This window comes from Conger conger, chromosome 4 (assembly GCF_963514075.1).
Source record: "Conger conger chromosome 4, fConCon1.1, whole genome shotgun sequence".
Taxonomy (NCBI): Eukaryota; Metazoa; Chordata; class Actinopteri; order Anguilliformes; family Congridae; genus Conger; species Conger conger.
In genome coordinates this window covers 55,666,004-55,682,689 of record NC_083763.1, presented here as the reverse complement: position 1 = coordinate 55,682,689, position 16,686 = coordinate 55,666,004, and the positions used below count along the sequence as shown (strand labels likewise).

The 16,686-nt window shown below is 35.9% G+C and overlaps 1 protein-coding gene across 1 annotated transcript; it reads left to right on the top strand.

Annotated features, from left to right (window-relative positions):
• The first annotated feature begins 1,529 nt into the window (after positions 1 to 1,529).
• prkacba (protein kinase, cAMP-dependent, catalytic, beta a) lies at positions 1,530 to 15,080 on the top strand. Its single transcript, XM_061238711.1, has 10 exons — positions 1,530 to 1,718; positions 8,537 to 8,598; positions 9,124 to 9,252; positions 9,831 to 9,929; positions 10,940 to 11,022; positions 11,209 to 11,335; positions 11,957 to 12,052; positions 12,300 to 12,422; positions 13,179 to 13,343; positions 13,490 to 15,080. Exons 1-10 carry the CDS (start codon positions 1,544 to 1,546, stop codon positions 13,613 to 13,615), a joined length of 1,185 nt encoding a protein of 394 aa, XP_061094695.1. The 5' UTR covers positions 1,530 to 1,543; the 3' UTR covers positions 13,616 to 15,080.
• Positions 15,081 to 16,686: the final 1,606 nt, after the last annotated feature.

The window sequence follows — 16,686 nt, the reverse complement described above, 5'->3', positions numbered from 1 at the left end:
AATGCATGCATTTCCTGTCTGTAAAATCTTAACTTTCAGAGAGTCAAGGACCACATAGAATTCTGTGAGACTTATTTTGAACTTCCTGTTTGTGAAATATTTGTGTATACATTCAGTGGCCACTTTATTAGGTATTAGGTAGACTTATTGTTTAGACTTCTACTGCTGTAGCCTGTCCACTGAGAGTTATGATGCATTGTGTGTTCAGTGATGCTCTTCTTCATACCACTCCTGTAATGTGTGGTTATTTGCGTTACTGTCACCTTCCTGTCAGCTTTGACCAGTCTGGCTATCCTCCTCTGAGGTCTCTCATTAACAACGCATTTCTGTCTGCAGAACTGCAGCTCACTGGATTTTCTTTAGCGTTTTTTGCACCATTCTATGTAAACTCTAGACACTAGTGTGCATGAAAATCCCAGGAGATCAGCAGTTTCTGAGATACTCAAACCAACCTGTCTACTACCATCAATCATTCCACAGTCAAACTTAGGTCACATTTTTCCCCCATTCTGATGGTTGATGTGTACATTACCTGAAGCGCCTGACCTGTATCTACATGATTGTATGCATTGCACTGCTGCCACTCAATTGGCTGATTAGAGAATCGCATGAATAAGTAGGTGTAATAAAGTAAAAATGTTCCTAATAAAGTGCTTTGCATTGTGGCAAAGTTTTAAATTCAAAATGCAATTTTATCTTCCTGTGAAAGCTGCTGTTTTGCTGGCCAACCAAATCTCTCCCTTGCTTGCATTGTATTTGCTTCTGGGCTTTTAGTTTGTGTTGCCTGCAGTTAAGGTTTGAACACGCAAAACATTAAAACAAAGGAAGACTTAACTTTTTAAAACTGTTCAAATCTTCGGGTATTGTTCATACCTGTAACCAAAATCTGAATATGTTAACCTCAACTCCAAATGACACAAATGTGTTTATGAGACTTAGCAACATGAGACTTGGATCAATGTGACCATTTGATTCATTCTAATTACCAGGGCAAACTTACGGTTTGTGTATCATTAACTTTATTGAATCTTGAAAAAAAAACAAGCAAAGTTCACACTTCTACAGGATTTCAAATCAATCTCCAGGGAAATGTTGTGCAATGAAAAACTAAAATGGATGGCAATTGGTAAATTGTGCAGTCTCTAAATCACAAAATGGGTTGAAGAAAGAGGCCTGTAGTCGCAGTCCTAATAAGAGCTTGCTCATCTTTTTAATGTATATTATTACTGATAAGAAAACAATGCATTGAAATACATTTGTTTTGCTTGTAGTAGTAATCCATTTTAAACAAATTCTTGTTTTCTATCTCAGACTGTTCAGTTGAATTGTTGCTTGGAGTTGTATGTAAATTCACAAGTTTCTCTAGTACTGATTACATGCAGGCACACAAGATCAGCAAAAGGTTTAGCTGTACTTCAGTGCATTCGCTTTGGAAAAAGAAAGTACATTATCGCTGACAGGAAGCACGACCAGCTATGCATGCGGTAAACCAAGCAGCAGCTTAAGAGTTGCAAACAGGAAGTCTATCACTCAGTCAAACTGTATGGCTCAGGCAAAGGACTGCAGCCAGTCTACAGGTACCAATTCTCCACTGCAAAAACTGGATGAAATGGCTGCCAAATTCATTAGCAAGTATCTCAAAGGGAACCAAGAGCAGAAGACACAGGAAAGCGAAGGGCCCCACATTTCTGAGTTCACCCTCAACTGGGACAGATGCAGTAAGTGTGCACGGGTAGAATTCTAGTAGATAAGCGGCAGCTTCCTGTAGTTTGAAATCCTTGAGAATTCACTGTGCTGGTGCCATCATGCTAAAAATAGCTTGAATGTATAAATAAGAGCAATTAAGCTAACGTGGCTCCTTGGTTAATAATAGCTGAGCACATTTGAAACTTTATTAGCATTCAGCTAATAATATGTAGATCCATTCTGTATTTAATGGAACAATTGAGATGTTTTTGCTTGATAGTCTTTCAATTATTTCCTCATCTTGCAATCCAGCAGACTTTTTGTGAGAATGTATCCAGTATGATACATTTAAAAATGTTGTTGTGCTGATTAACACCCATGTCTGCTGGTTGCTGTTATGAGGAAGCTGAACCAACTGTAAAATGGCGGAAAATGTTCATGGTAAAAGTGTAGCTCAATAAAAGCTATTAAAAAGTAGCACACAGTTGCACACATTGAAAAATACACAACAAATTTAGAAGTGGTTCATTTTGGGTCCTAAAATGCTGGCATGTAGGATTTATAGGAGTGCGTTGTACTGGCAGGGTGATAGAGCTGGTTTCACAGACACAGATTAAGCTTGGACTAGATTGAGTTTTGTATGGAGAATTTCTATGATAATTGTTTCCTGGCCTTGAGTCCTCCCAATTTACTGCATGCCACAAAACACATTGTTCTTTGAATGAGGCTTGCTTTGCCTTCAAGACCGTCAAATGAGCGTGTTGCATAAATAAGTGTTTCCATTTTTTATACCTTCTGTTAACATACATGACTGGGACCCGGAAGGTTGGTGGTTCCTGCGCCAGTGTAGCCACAATGAGATCAGTACAGCTGCTTTGTGCTGCTTTCTGGTTTTACAGCTAATTTCCTTGGTATGTGCATTCTTGTACTGATTTATGACAAAATATTCCAATGAGTCCTGGTTTTGATCTTAACTTTTTCTCTCTCTGCATTAAATACCTGCCTATGTGTGTGTTGACAATAATTTTCTGCACCACAAAAAAAAGGACGTAAAAGGCACTTAAGGGGTTAAGAACTACTCTGTCTAGTCAATGCTACAGCTTGAAGTCAAGTGTTTCTGTGCAGATCATGTTGCTATGGTGATGCCCTATGCTTGATCTAATTGCAAACATCTTTTTACATCATGGTGTGCTTGCATCCTATGTTCTGCTTTAACATCATCGCAGAAATGCGTATAATGATATAACACTCTGGGAATTCCTTTTTTGTCAACCTGACCAGCTTTTGCTTAGTCTGATACATTTACAAATGGTTGTGGTTTTCCTCTACCATGCTCTTGGAAAAGCTGTGCATCTGGAACCTTCTCTACATTGATTATATGCATTCAGCTGCATTTGGATTTGTGAAAAATGCTTGTAGTTTTTTTGCAATATGTTTTTAAGGAGTTAGATTCAAAATGAATGGTGAGTATGTGAGCAGATTATTCCATTTCATTGTGCATGTTATTGATCAGAGACAGATGCCATTTTATTTAACATTTTGTCATGAGATGCACAACTGTTTAATGACTTACAGAAATAACGTGTATGGCTCTTCAAATGGTATCAGGTAGCATCGTGGATATTTATTTTTCACTTGATTGTAGGTTCAGACAAATGCTTTTCTAATGTTTACATGCTGTGGTAGTTTTATCAGTTAAGTTACATTAGTGTTTTAGGAGTGATGGCTGCTGAATATTATGCAAAGCTATCACAAAAGGGATGGCATTCACCGGTTGCATTAACATTTAGTTCTGTTTTTTTTATGTAGGTAAGAGCCAAAATTCTGGAAAAAATACATTGCCTTCTGTAAACATTTGCGTTGCTTATTCATCATAATATTAGCCTAGCTGTTGGTAATCGTGTGATTCAAAGAGAAAGTGCTTACTTTGAATGAATTGTCAAAGATGTGATGTTTTGCTCTAGCTAGCTTTTTTTTTAAGCTCATGAATTACAGCCCATTTGTTTTCTGTGGATGCCATCATTGTGCTTAATTAAAACTCCTTGAACATCAAACAAAATGTTACTGCACACGGTAAAAAAGAAGGCTAGAAGCACTGCACAAAGGTTGTTGTCAGTATAAAGAAGTGCATTCCAATTTAGTTTGTGGTACGTCACCTCCTCCACAACAAGCACGTTTAGACATTCACATAATTGTGTTTTTTGCCACCATAAGGCAGAAGAGTTGCAATACTTAGGACCGCATTGCTGTTAGGAATACATTAGTGTCATTGGATGTTCTCTAATGAGTTCTCAAATGGGCAAACCTTGTGTAGAAATATTCTGAAAAAACATACACAGTCCACCCCAAAAAAATGTTCTGCCTACGTCACTAGCTTGCACAACATTAGTAAATCTAACCGGAATGGCTTGTTGGGTGTTCTATATTTAGCCTGTGTGGCAAAAGTCAGAATGTGTGTTTTTATCAGAATGCCACACATTATTTCATCCCAGTGAAAGTGGGCTGAAATAAAGTTTGTGTCAAAATACAATTCCAAGTGACTAACATTTTTTGTGCTATTGTGAGTTGGCATCTTATGTCAAAAAGTTATCTTCGTGAATAGGCAAATGAATTGCTGTAAAACACAGATTTTTTAAATGTTCTGCATTCCAAAGGTGCAGCATTCAATGGGCTAATGGGACCACTGGCGTATTCTGGGTTTGTACAGATTGTATCCAAATATCATTCCACTATTATGACTGATGACAGATGGCTGTATCCAACTGGTGACGTTATTTTTTGCTAATACAAAAATATATTGTAAAAGCTTGGTCTTGTCCACATCAAGACAACTTGACAATATGACCGCATTCCTTTGAACTTGCTCAGATCAGGCCAAATTAGCATGCACTCTTTTTTGAGTTTTAGTTGTCCTTTTAAAGCTTACAGCTGACCCTGAACAGCTACTAGCAGCTAGTGAACACTTCCTCACTCTACCCCATCCACCCACGGTCAGAACTTAAAATGGCAGTGCTACAGCTTTTAAATAGCCTTCTCCTTGACTGTTTGAAATATGCTTCCTAAATTGGTCACCAAGTAACGGATTGGCTACGCTTCACATGTCCATTTAAATATTTACTTTGCCTGACAATACATTTATAAATGATAGTAGGATAGACAATGTAATGCATTAACAACAGGAAGTGCTATTGCTTGTCATATATGTTTTACAAGCCAACTACTTCAACTGAGTGTGGGCACATGAAACCATGGCAACACATTAACACACAGAACTGTTTGAGACCATTTCATCAGAAAGAATGGTTGGGTGTAAATTATTTGTAAAATGGCTGAAAAGGAAGCAGTGAGAGAAATAATATAGCATATAGCTTATTTCAGTCAGAAGGAAAATACGTTTTGTGCTCTTCAGTCTGAATGACCTTGGATAATATTGCTTTATGTGAAGTTAGAATAGACTTGTAGTTACAAATGTGATAAGATAAGGTTTCCAAAATGTATTTAAATGTTTCTCTGAAGCAACAGTCCTTTTTCCTACATCCAGAGAGCTAGAAGGGACAAGATATTTAAGCAATTAAATGAAACAGTTGGTAACTAGGACCTTTATTTAACTATTTTCTTGATTTTGAATAGACTGGGGGGAAATAAAGCAGTGTTTTGTGTAGTTTTTTGTGTATTAAAATAGGTTGTTTGTTGCCAGCTGTGGGAGAGGTACTCCTACCACAGCATGCTTTGGCCGCAGTCATTATAACTAGCCTGCAGCTGTGCTCAGTGAGTATGCTGTTGAAAATATTCAAGCTGTAATTGATAGAAGATGAAATGCTCTCTCTCTTCCAGGTGGGTGCAGGTTGAATGTGGGGCTTGGAGAAAGCAGCCATAGATGTAGTACATTTCCTTAATTTTCCAGCATTAAGAGCAGGGGCTGCTCCTTGAACATTTATTTGGATTCATCCTTACATAGGATGTTTATTTTACTATATTTTAAGAACTATGAGTATGAGTTTGATAAATTTAGTTTGAACACTCATCCCTGATGCTGCAATACTCAAGATAATTCTGTCTATTTTTGCCATTTTTGTAGTGAAAGAATATTTATATGAACTCCCAGATAGACACTGTTATTCAATGTGTCATGTTAATTGCAGATGAGCCTGGGCAGGAGGTACTTCTTAACTGGCCAAACTAAGCAGAAATGGTGGCACTTGGAAGCTCCATATTTGATTTGGTTTCCATGGCTGTGTTCAGAAACTCCATATTTGATTTGGTTTCCATGGCTGTGTTCAGAAACTCCATATTTGATTTGGTTTCCATGGCTGTGTTCAGAAACTCCATATTTGATTTGGTTTCCATGGCTGTGTTCAGAAACTGCATAGTTGCATACTACTCGTACTCCTTCAGGCTGTCGTTGGAATGTAGTATCAGTAGTATGTGGTTTCGAACACAGCCATCTATTGCAGACAAATGCTCATAATTTAGTTGCAGGAGCACTGAGTATCTGAGTTGAGCTATCTCAGGATGCCAACTTCATGGTCACTATGGGGCTTGTGTGAAGGGGTTAATTTTGTTTTATGGATGAACAATAAAAATCCATCATATAGTCTAGGTTTTTGGGGGTCACTATTTTGGGGGATCAGACCTTTAAAGGACTTGAAATAAGGTGCTAGTTGATAGTTTTAAACTTGTCATGCTCAAGTGAATGCCATCTTAGATATAACCAATGTAAGGCACAAGTATAATATATTTGTGATTAAACAGTATGCTCTTAAGAGTTATTTTTACGCTGTAATAAAAATATTTACAACCAGAACTAGGCAAAGCATGCAAGAGGGCTTCTTTTTTTTCTTTCTGTCTTTCTGTCTTCCTGCTCTTGTAAAACCTTTTCAATTCAATTTGTGATGTGCTTCTTTGTATATTCAAAATGGTTTCTCCCTTTCTCTTTCCTCATCATCCTATCCATGTGGGTGAATGTTCCTGCAAAACCTTGGTGAACTATAGAGACTTTTGGTATGCTCATTCTTTAACAAGATGTCCAAAGTCACAGAGTACATGCATCAGCAGTCTGTACGTGTTCCTGTAAGCTAATATTTTAAACAAAGTATTATTATTATTAGGCTGTTTTGAGACCTAAGAATGACATGATTCTATTTGCCATTTTTAAACTTGCAGTACCTGAACAGTTCAAAGCTCTATGAAATCACACAGCAGAACTGTTCATGTCGGCTAGTTTTATTATTTTTGAACTCCATTAATGAATTACCCCTTACAGTCACTAACCAATGAAAATGATCATGTTTGTTCATTGTTTTAGATCTTTCAAATTTTAGTATTTATTTAGCATTCATTTAAACTTAAAATTCCCCATCGAATTCAGCAATATCTGAAATCAGTCATCTAAAATCCAGTAATTACATTTCCTCTCATTTTGTTTTCTTTTATTTCAATTGTCACTGCTATCTTGACTATATTTAAATGACAACACTAAAAGTATAAAAATTATTGCAAATTAGAATGGGCTTGATAATTTCATGTGGATATTGTAAATCAGTACAACATGTCTGTCTAGCCATTAGGCACCTTAGTCGGCTACCTAGCTTAGCATTAACACCGGCCTACCATATAGTTTCACATTTAAGTAGGTAAATGTTGAATCTATGTTTTGATTGAGAATGACTCCAATAATTATGGCTGGGTGTTAGTCATGGCAGTTGCGGGTGTCTGAGGTTTTTTTGACAGTTCCTTTTGCCATTTCTTTGATTTCCTCATTTTTAGTTACCATTTGTAACAGGATGATGCTATAAGTTTCAGATCCTAAAATGCAGGTAGGAATAGGTAGAAACAAGTTAGATAAGCTTCACAAGAACTTCAATATTATTAGGAATATCATTACATCTTTGAATAAAATGGTAATTGATGGCATCCAGATTTGCCATTTTCACTGTACTGTAATGAAACAATATTGTTTCCCCTAGTGGTCAGGTACCGTTACCAAATAAAATAATTTAATGGCACATTACTCACGACAGGGGAAAATAATCATCCCCATATCTTCTGGGAATGTATTAGAAAGGTTGATGTAATGTATCAACTCAGAAATATTTTGGGTGCTTAGATATCTGGGATCCTGATTTTAACCTTTATTAGGCATTTAACATCACCTACATGTGAAGGGTTATCTAAAGAATACATCACGTATAATAAAAAAATATAGCCTACATACATGTTACTTTGAACCTTGTTATTCTCAGGTCTCTGTAAGTGTTATATTAGAAATAATATAATTGTATTGTAACTGAAATAATACTACTACAATTAATTGTATTTCATATTGGTTTTGGCCTTAATGTTTTATCTTTGAACCTCTGTGACTATGGACAGCTTAACTGCTTTGTCTTTCATTATGCTTTGTTTGCCATTGCTTGTAGTAATACTGTGCTTTTCAGATCATAGCCTTCTGTTATTAAACAGTATTACCTCTGAAAGTGACGTACAATAGCTCCATTCTCCTGAACAAGACAAATCTGGCTTTCAGGGTTGTTCATCTTCAAATTATCTATCTGAAATTTGGAGACCTATTGGCATCACTTACAGTATATGATTGCTTGTGTGGGTGTTTCGGTGGGTTGTAATCTCACAGAAATAAGAAGCATTCCCTTTTCTGATGCTGAAGTATATTTTGCGAACGTTTAATGTAGATGGGAGCTTAAAAGTTCATTTTTTCATTGATGCTCCCAAACTAAAATGTACTGAACTCCCTCTTACATTAAAGATTTCTCTGTTTGCTGCCCAACCCTGAATGCACCTTAAAGAGGCAACGGTCTGTGTGTTCTAAGTTTGTTCTCATTTCTCTTTACAGTGAAAGAGTTCTTAGCCAAAGCCAAAGAAGACTTTTTAAGAAAATGGGAGTGTCCACCACAGGTAAAAGGTGTATTTATTTCAGGACAATTGCTTTCCAGATTTTCAGCCAATGAGAGGCTGTTTAAGATTTTCAGTGTGAAGACCATTTTAGTCAAGTCAGTCTACACATTTTACAATGTCAGTTTAATCTGCCAGGTGTTTAAAATCAATTTAAGTGTAAGCCACTCGATTCAACTACAATTCAGAATTCTCTTCTCCATTCATAGTCTTTCCATAGTATAGTAATTTGTTAATTTTAGGTAGTGTAGTTAGCTACTATGCGTACGGTACACTATATTTTAAAGTCCTGGTTTCTTCTTACATTTTTACTTGTTGATATTTGTTATATGTTTAAAAAAAGAAAATAAATATAACACAAAGTTTTGAGTTGAAAAATATATTCCTGAAAAGCAAACAGGATCTTTTCGATTATATGTTGGAATAGTTACTGTGTCATCTTATTTAAAATGTATTATTTCATTTGTTCCTGTTATGTATGGGAAAAATTGCGCATGTCTGGACTGTAATATTCTATTCTTCCCATAGAGCACAACTGGTCTAGATGACTTTGAGAGGATAAAAACTCTTGGCACAGGCTCATTTGGGAGAGTTATGTTGGTTAAACATAAAGGAATAGACCAGTACTACGCAATGAAGATCCTGGACAAGCAGAAGGTAGGTTAAAATTGGAGCACATTGGATTGAAAGTAAAACAATGAATAGGAAGTTAGAAGTGCAGACTGTCAGGTTTAATCTTTGCATTCATATCGCATCGTCTGTGTAGGAATTAGTCATTCCAGGAAAAAAAAGTACAGAGTAAAAAATACTGAGAAATTGCCACAAAAATGAGGGAATATGTATAACAACTGCTGTAATTCCTACATAGGAATTAAGGAATGTTAATACGCTCACTATATCGCTTGAAGCCTGTGCTTGAAGCATGTATTCATTGTTTTTTGTATTCAATGTGCTGGAGGACAGAGCCAACGCAACAAAGATTGTGTCACTGTCCCAATACATTTACCGGTATCTTGTACTGCCCAAAAATAAAATTGCCAATATTCCCCACCCCTATATAAGTCGGTATTTATGACACAACTTACTTGGCATACTTTGCCAGTTATTTACTAGACTGTAAATCCTTATTAAAGTGACAAATGCATTTTAGTTAATTGTAGCAGCTATTGTTTTTGTATGTGATGTAATTTATCTTCATTCTTTTCTTTTTTCTTCTTTCTTCTCCATTTTAAAAGGTGGTGAAGCTGAAGCAAATAGAACACACATTAAATGAGAAAAGAATATTGCAGGCTGTGTCCTTTCCTTTTCTTGTCAGATTGGAGTATGCCTTCAAGGTACATCTTTTGCTTCATAAATTAAAATACAGAACTATCAGAGTTCAATCTCTTTGGTCAGGGCCTTTTGGCCATTGGATGCACCAGCCAATTTTTAAAAGGGAACACAAATCTTGAGAGTTGGGGAGAGTTATTTTCTTGATTAACACACGATTAATTTGTGACGTTCCACTTTTCTTGAGGTACCATTCATCATTTGTGAGTTTACAGTAGTCTACTAGCCAATGGAATATTGCGTATACGTATTTATTATGTGGTATATTTCAAAATCACACAAAATTCACTTGTGTTCTCATAAAAATAGGCTGACTATTTGTGCCATAATAAGCGCAAATAGTTATTTGTCCTAGTCACAACACAATAAATGTATAGCATGCCCTTGCACTGGCAGAAGATAATCAGCGATACAAATACAACTTTAAAAGGCTAAACCAGTGTTTCCCAACTCCAGTCCTCGGGACCCACATGCCAGAAGGTTTTTGTTGTAACCAGTAACTCACACACCTGATTTAATGATTGAACCAATCAAACCACAAAAATGCCCTTGATTAGTTAAATCAGGTGTGTGAGCTACTGGTTACAACAAAAACCTTCTGGCAAGTGGGTCCCGAGGACTGGAGTTGGGAAACACTGGGCTAAACAATCTAGTTTTTGACTTCTCATACAGTCTCGCAATGCTATTAATGGCTGTAATAATATAATGATCTATACATAATACAAATGTCTGACACAAGAATTGCCTCAAAGAAACAGGTGTAGGCTAATTATTTTGCTGTGGTTCATGTTATGGGTCATTATCCATGTAATCATTAAAAAAAGACCTCGGAATATGTGCGTTTATAGAATGCAGTATTTTTCTTTTCCTGCATTTTGGCTCTCTTTCTGAAAAATGCAGAATTCCTTTGGTTTATCAGATCAACCAATTGAGCATGAAATGTGAAATCTTGAAAATTGTTTGTATGATTGATAAGGAAATTTTGAAATCATTTCTTTTCTGTCCTTCATTTTAGGACAACTCCAATTTATACATGGTGATGGAGTACGTTCCTGGTGGTGAAATGTTTTCACATCTTAGACGAATTGGACGGTTCAGGTAAGGTTGAGTATTTTTAATTATTAACAACTTTATTTTCTTTTTTTGATTAATGTTTTTTTAACCTTCACCAATCTTTGAATGATGAAAGCTCTGACCTCTCATTTGCTCTTTTTTCTTAAAAAAAAAATGCTTCCATCAAAGTATACAAAACACTAATTTGTTTCTTTTCTTTCCTCCCCTAAGTGAACCTCATGCAAGATTTTATGCAGCTCAGATAGTACTGACTTTTGAGTACCTCCATTCACTAGATCTAATCTACAGAGATCTCAAGCCAGAAAATCTTCTAATTGATCAGCATGGGTACATTCAGGTATGGGTTTCTGTTGTTTGTTGTTGATGTTATTATTACCTCCACCAGCAGAGTCAATGGAGGTTATTTTCACCCCGTTCTATTTGTCCATTTCTCCATCTGCCAGTGAGGAGCATACAGTAGGCTCCAGAATTATATGCATATATTATATATTTTGACATGTATAAGGCTGTGTGCTTTATTAACAGTTCAATGGAATCGAACAATTTCTTACATTTTTTGAATAAAAATGTATTTCCCCAAAAAACAGGTTCCAGAATTATTGGCACCCCTGGTCTAATGCTTTGCGTAGTGCTGGATACGCTCTTGTGCTGCATGAATTTCCCCACATCCAATCAAGACATTCAATGCAATAAATGGGAGTTTTTTTTTAAGCTGCACTTCATACGCAAAATGCAATTAGTAGGTGGTCCCATTTGCTGATTGCGTAATAAGCTGGAGCCTAACTAAATGATGCATTCATTTTGCAGATTCAATATAGCGCTTCTCATTTGCCGTGGAAAATCTCAGAGCACTTTACAGCAAAGAAAAGCTCTGTGAGCTTTATGTATCACATCGATCTGTGTGTTTGAATATGATCAGTCTTGACGATCCCACTTTTATTTTATTTTTGTTTTTCAGGTCACAGATTTTGGCTTTGCCAAAAGAGTAAAAGGCAGGACTTGGACATTGTGTGGAACACCAGAGTACCTGGCACCTGAAATCATACTCAGCAAGGTTAATTAACATGAATTATTTAACATAAATACATGAATCTTTAATTATAAAGATATTAAGCCACCCTTTCTCCAGAACTAAAAAAAACTGTTGCATGTGCATAAGGACTCGTATTTGGATACATGCTATTCTTTAAAGTAATTAATCAAAACAAAATGCTTTGGTTAGTAGAAATGTTTAATTGTTTCGAGGATGATTGGAATTCCATTGTTTATTTGAGTGGTTAACAAGACTGATTGTTTTACAGGGCTACAACAAAGCTGTGGACTGGTGGGCACTGGGGGTTCTAATCTATGAAATGGCAGCTGGCTATCCCCCATTTTTTGCAGACCAGCCCATCCAAATCTATGAGAAAATTGTGTCTGGCAAGGTATGAGGATATGTATTCATACAGATGTACTAATTTTAGTGAGTTGCAATCAAGTACACTGTAAATGACACATTGCGATTAAAATAAGGCATGTGAACCACTGAGCAGCAAAATCAATATATCTGTTTCAAATATGGTGTTCTTTTCCATATAAGTGTCCTTCTGAAGCCAAATCCACTGCTGGGTTATGCTCAATTATGACCTGCGATACCTTTACAAAATCAAGTGACTGTAAAGGTAAATCTGTGAATTGCTTCAAACTACATCAAATTGCGTTATTATGGTATGTATTAAGCATCAGCACAATTAGAGAAGATCTATTCTCGTGGGGATTGAATGGGTGGAGATCAATTGATTACCAGACTCTGCGCTATTGGGTCAGGTACCATGATGACATCAAGAAGTAACGGCCAATAAATGTTTTAGTCTCATTGCATATCTCCTCCCATAGTTTCATGAGATTTGTATGTATAGATTATAGAAAGATCTGTATGTGTCACCAGTTACAGTCACTTTAATTTTGCAGTTTAGCTCAATGCAAAGACTGAATTCTTATATCAAATAGTTGATATAATAGGTCTGATTTACGTTTCTTCTGTCAAAATACTGTCCAAGGCCATATTTGTTAGCCAAGCCTCATCAGTTTTTCTCCATATTACTTTTTCCATTATACTGGCAAAAGAATATATTTTAAAAAAGACACATCCTGATTAAAATCTATCTATTTTAAACCTTTTTTATTTATTTTACTTTTAGGTACGATTCCCTTCTCACTTCAGCTCAGACTTGAAAGACCTCCTGAGGAATCTGCTGCAGGTGGACCTTACCAAGCGATATGGCAATCTGAAGAATGGAGTAAATGACATTAAAAACCACAAGTGGTTTGCCACAACAGACTGGATTGCCATCTATGAAAGGAAGGTATGTAGGAGCTCAGGAAATTAGCATTATGATGAACCCAGTTGCAATTTTGGAGTGGGTGTACATATTTTGTTTTTTTCCACTTTCATTGTACTGTACAGGCTGCATTGTGTAAAATGGTCAGGATTGTTTGTTTGTGATTAAAGGTGGAGGCTCCTTTCATACCAAAGTGCAGAGGCCCTGGAGACACCAGCAACTTTGATGATTATGAAGAGGAGGACATCCGTGTCTCTGTCACAGAAAAATGTGCAAAAGAGTTTTCAGAATTTTAGCACAAAAGTGGTGTTGCATCAGGGCTTGTGTGTATGTATGTATATAGGGATATTTGCACTCTGCTTTGAAATGGGGCGGAGCTAAGACCATTACGTTCATATAATGACCTTGTTCCTTCATTCCACAAGGCTGAATGAGGTCCTTATTGCCATTACCCTTGTGTGCAGTTAGCTCTGACTCATTCACAGGCACATTCAAGCACTCCTCGTGCTACAACACAAAGACCTAGACCACATTCTTCTTTTCTCCCCCTCAACTCAAGCAGTTGCGGCGGTCTTGAAAATAGGTTTCCCCTTTTTAAACCAAGAGGTGTTTTTAAATAAATGGGAAAGTCTAAAGTGAGTGAAATGGCATTTTTGTCGGCACATGTTAAAAAAAAGTGATCTGTTGTACCAGGAAGAATTTCACTTGATGTGTGATGGGAAATTGAAAGAAGGGTGTTTCTTCCAGTTCTTCCCAACTAACAGTTTGTCTGTTACATGTTTTGAGATTATTATATATTTTATAAGTTAAAAGAAAATCCTTCTAGCTCTGACAATATTCTTGAAATGTATTGAGCATCTTGCAGGAGTACTTGCTCTTAATGTGTTTATGTATGCTGGTCAAATAAAATGAACTAGTTTAAACACCCTATGTACCAAATTTGGAATGGATGGATAAAACTTGGAGTGTTTTTTTCATAACCCAAGCACTCTTCAAGGCTAATTGATGCTTATCCTTTGAAATAGCTGTGTACTACAGAGATTGGCAAACCTAATTATTAAGCAGGAAACTTTCAACAGAAGATGTTTGCCATTTGTAGCAGTGTTTTACAGGTTTGTCAACTCATTGAAGGTTTCATTTGAACTCTTTTTCCCATGTATCAAAATGTTTGGTAATAAAAACGCAGTAAATTAGACATTTTTCAGTACACAAAAAATAGGATTCTACAAAGAGACTTAGAGGCTTTTTCATGACTGAATAGTAAAAAAAAATGGAATATTGCTAAATTGAATGGTCCGTTTGATATAATGTGTATGAAAAAGGGTTACTTATTTTTGCCAGTGGAATGGTATTGGCAAAAGTGGACTTGTAATGTGCATAAACTATTTTTTATTTTGTTTTGCTCCTTTATGTTAATGCTTTTCTTGTTTCACAAAGTTCTCAAAAGAGATTGTAAAACTGCCATATTTCTATTTTTTTTTCCATTTTACTTCAGCATTTTTTTTTTGTTGAGTTTGTTCTCATGACAGAATGTAGAGTGACAATTAGTATATATGTGCTGTATGTTAAGTTATATTCACATACCAATTAAAGCAAATTTTCACATGCTGGCATTTGCCAGCCTCAGCACCTTTCTGTCACATTTAATACCATCTGTTTAACTAATTTCATAAGACACAATTGTTTCTTATGTATTTTATTTATATACATCTTTGAGAAAGGGGCTGTTAAATAAATGTAAATTTTAAAGGGTCAAAACAACATAGTCCGTCCTCTTTTGAAGATGTTTTTCAATCTCATTAACATGAAGATACCAGTATAACATTGAAATGTAGTCATATTTGTCAGTGTGTCAGTTGGTATGACATAACTGATGACACCATTTCCTAACCATAACAATGCAACACGAACATTTTTTGAAAATGATAGTACCTGTTTGTAGTCAAATACATTACATAATGAGCTCTACCATGGATTACCTATGTATTTAGTTTGTTGGATATATTGCACAATGTCATTAGAAGGCTCACACTGACAGAAATGTTGTCCTCTAGTATTTACTTGTATTTGCAAGGGAAGTAAAAAAAAATACTTTGCTGTTGCAGATTTTATGTAACAAAAGATATATATAATATATATATATATATATATATATGTCACATTAATAAATTAAAAGGAAACCCTTTGTATTAAAATAAAAGCATCTTTTGTATTTCATTTGGACTAAGGACCTACTGCTCGCTAGCTGTTTGCAACAATTGCTACAGTAGCATCACTGATGGGCATAAAGCTTTTAATAAATTCTGGTAATTGCATCTCCCTTTCTTTTTTAGAATAAAAGATTTAAGGTTCCAAAATCATTTCTGTAATTAAACTTTATTTTTATAAATGAATTTGAATAATGAGGAGAGATCAGTTATAAAATCTTGTTATTTTGAAGTTAAGAGAGGTTGGTTTTCTGAACCCATTGTGTCCTTTCCTCCTGAAAATGTGACACTGGAAGTTTCAATTTCATGAATGACTTTTTTGTGCATTTTCACAGTGGGGCTGATGCATTTCAGTCTTGTGGTCTCTATTTGTGACGTGTGCAAGTGTGTGTCTTTCTCCTCATCGTCATTGAGTGTTCTGCACAATGCTTTATAACTTTAATGAAAGCCTTTTGAATGCATCACAGTCATTCTACTATTGGCTCAATCACAAACTTTGTCAGTGTTGTAATTTTTTCACCTTATTTTTGATATCAGAAATTTGCATGAGAACTTTGAATAATTGCAGTCGAGACTTAAATTGACTAATCTAAATTGAATATCTAACCTGAATAATTATTGATATGGAGATATATGCACAATTCTTTAAATTATATTAAAGAATCTGCATTTTTTGTGAAAAAAAAAAAATAATAATAATCATCATGTATCCAGTCTAGTCTAGCCCAGCTATTTGGCCTGATGGAGGTTTGTGTTCGGGTCTGAACAAGATTCCAGCAAGATCTTTAAAGATCCTAACTAAGATCATTAAGGGTGCCATCAAGATATTCAAGGATCTTCGCAAGATCCTAATTAAGATTTCAACCAGGGTAGCCATAGAAAGGTGGCTGAATAGCACTCTCACCCTGAGACAAGGCTCATGCCAGCATGGTAACCTACTTTTTCTAGGTTGTTCGAATGTTTTCAACACCGTTTTAACAACCAGCTGACCAACAAAGATGTGCTTAGAATACCACTTTGATGTAATTTAATTGAATTTGGACTGCAGGATAGCCTAGCAGTAGGGTATTTGCCTGGTAACTGTAGAGTTGCTGGTTTGAGCCCCTGGAGGCCAAAAAGGGATGGTGACTTGTATCTGGACAGATGATGCTGGGTCCCTA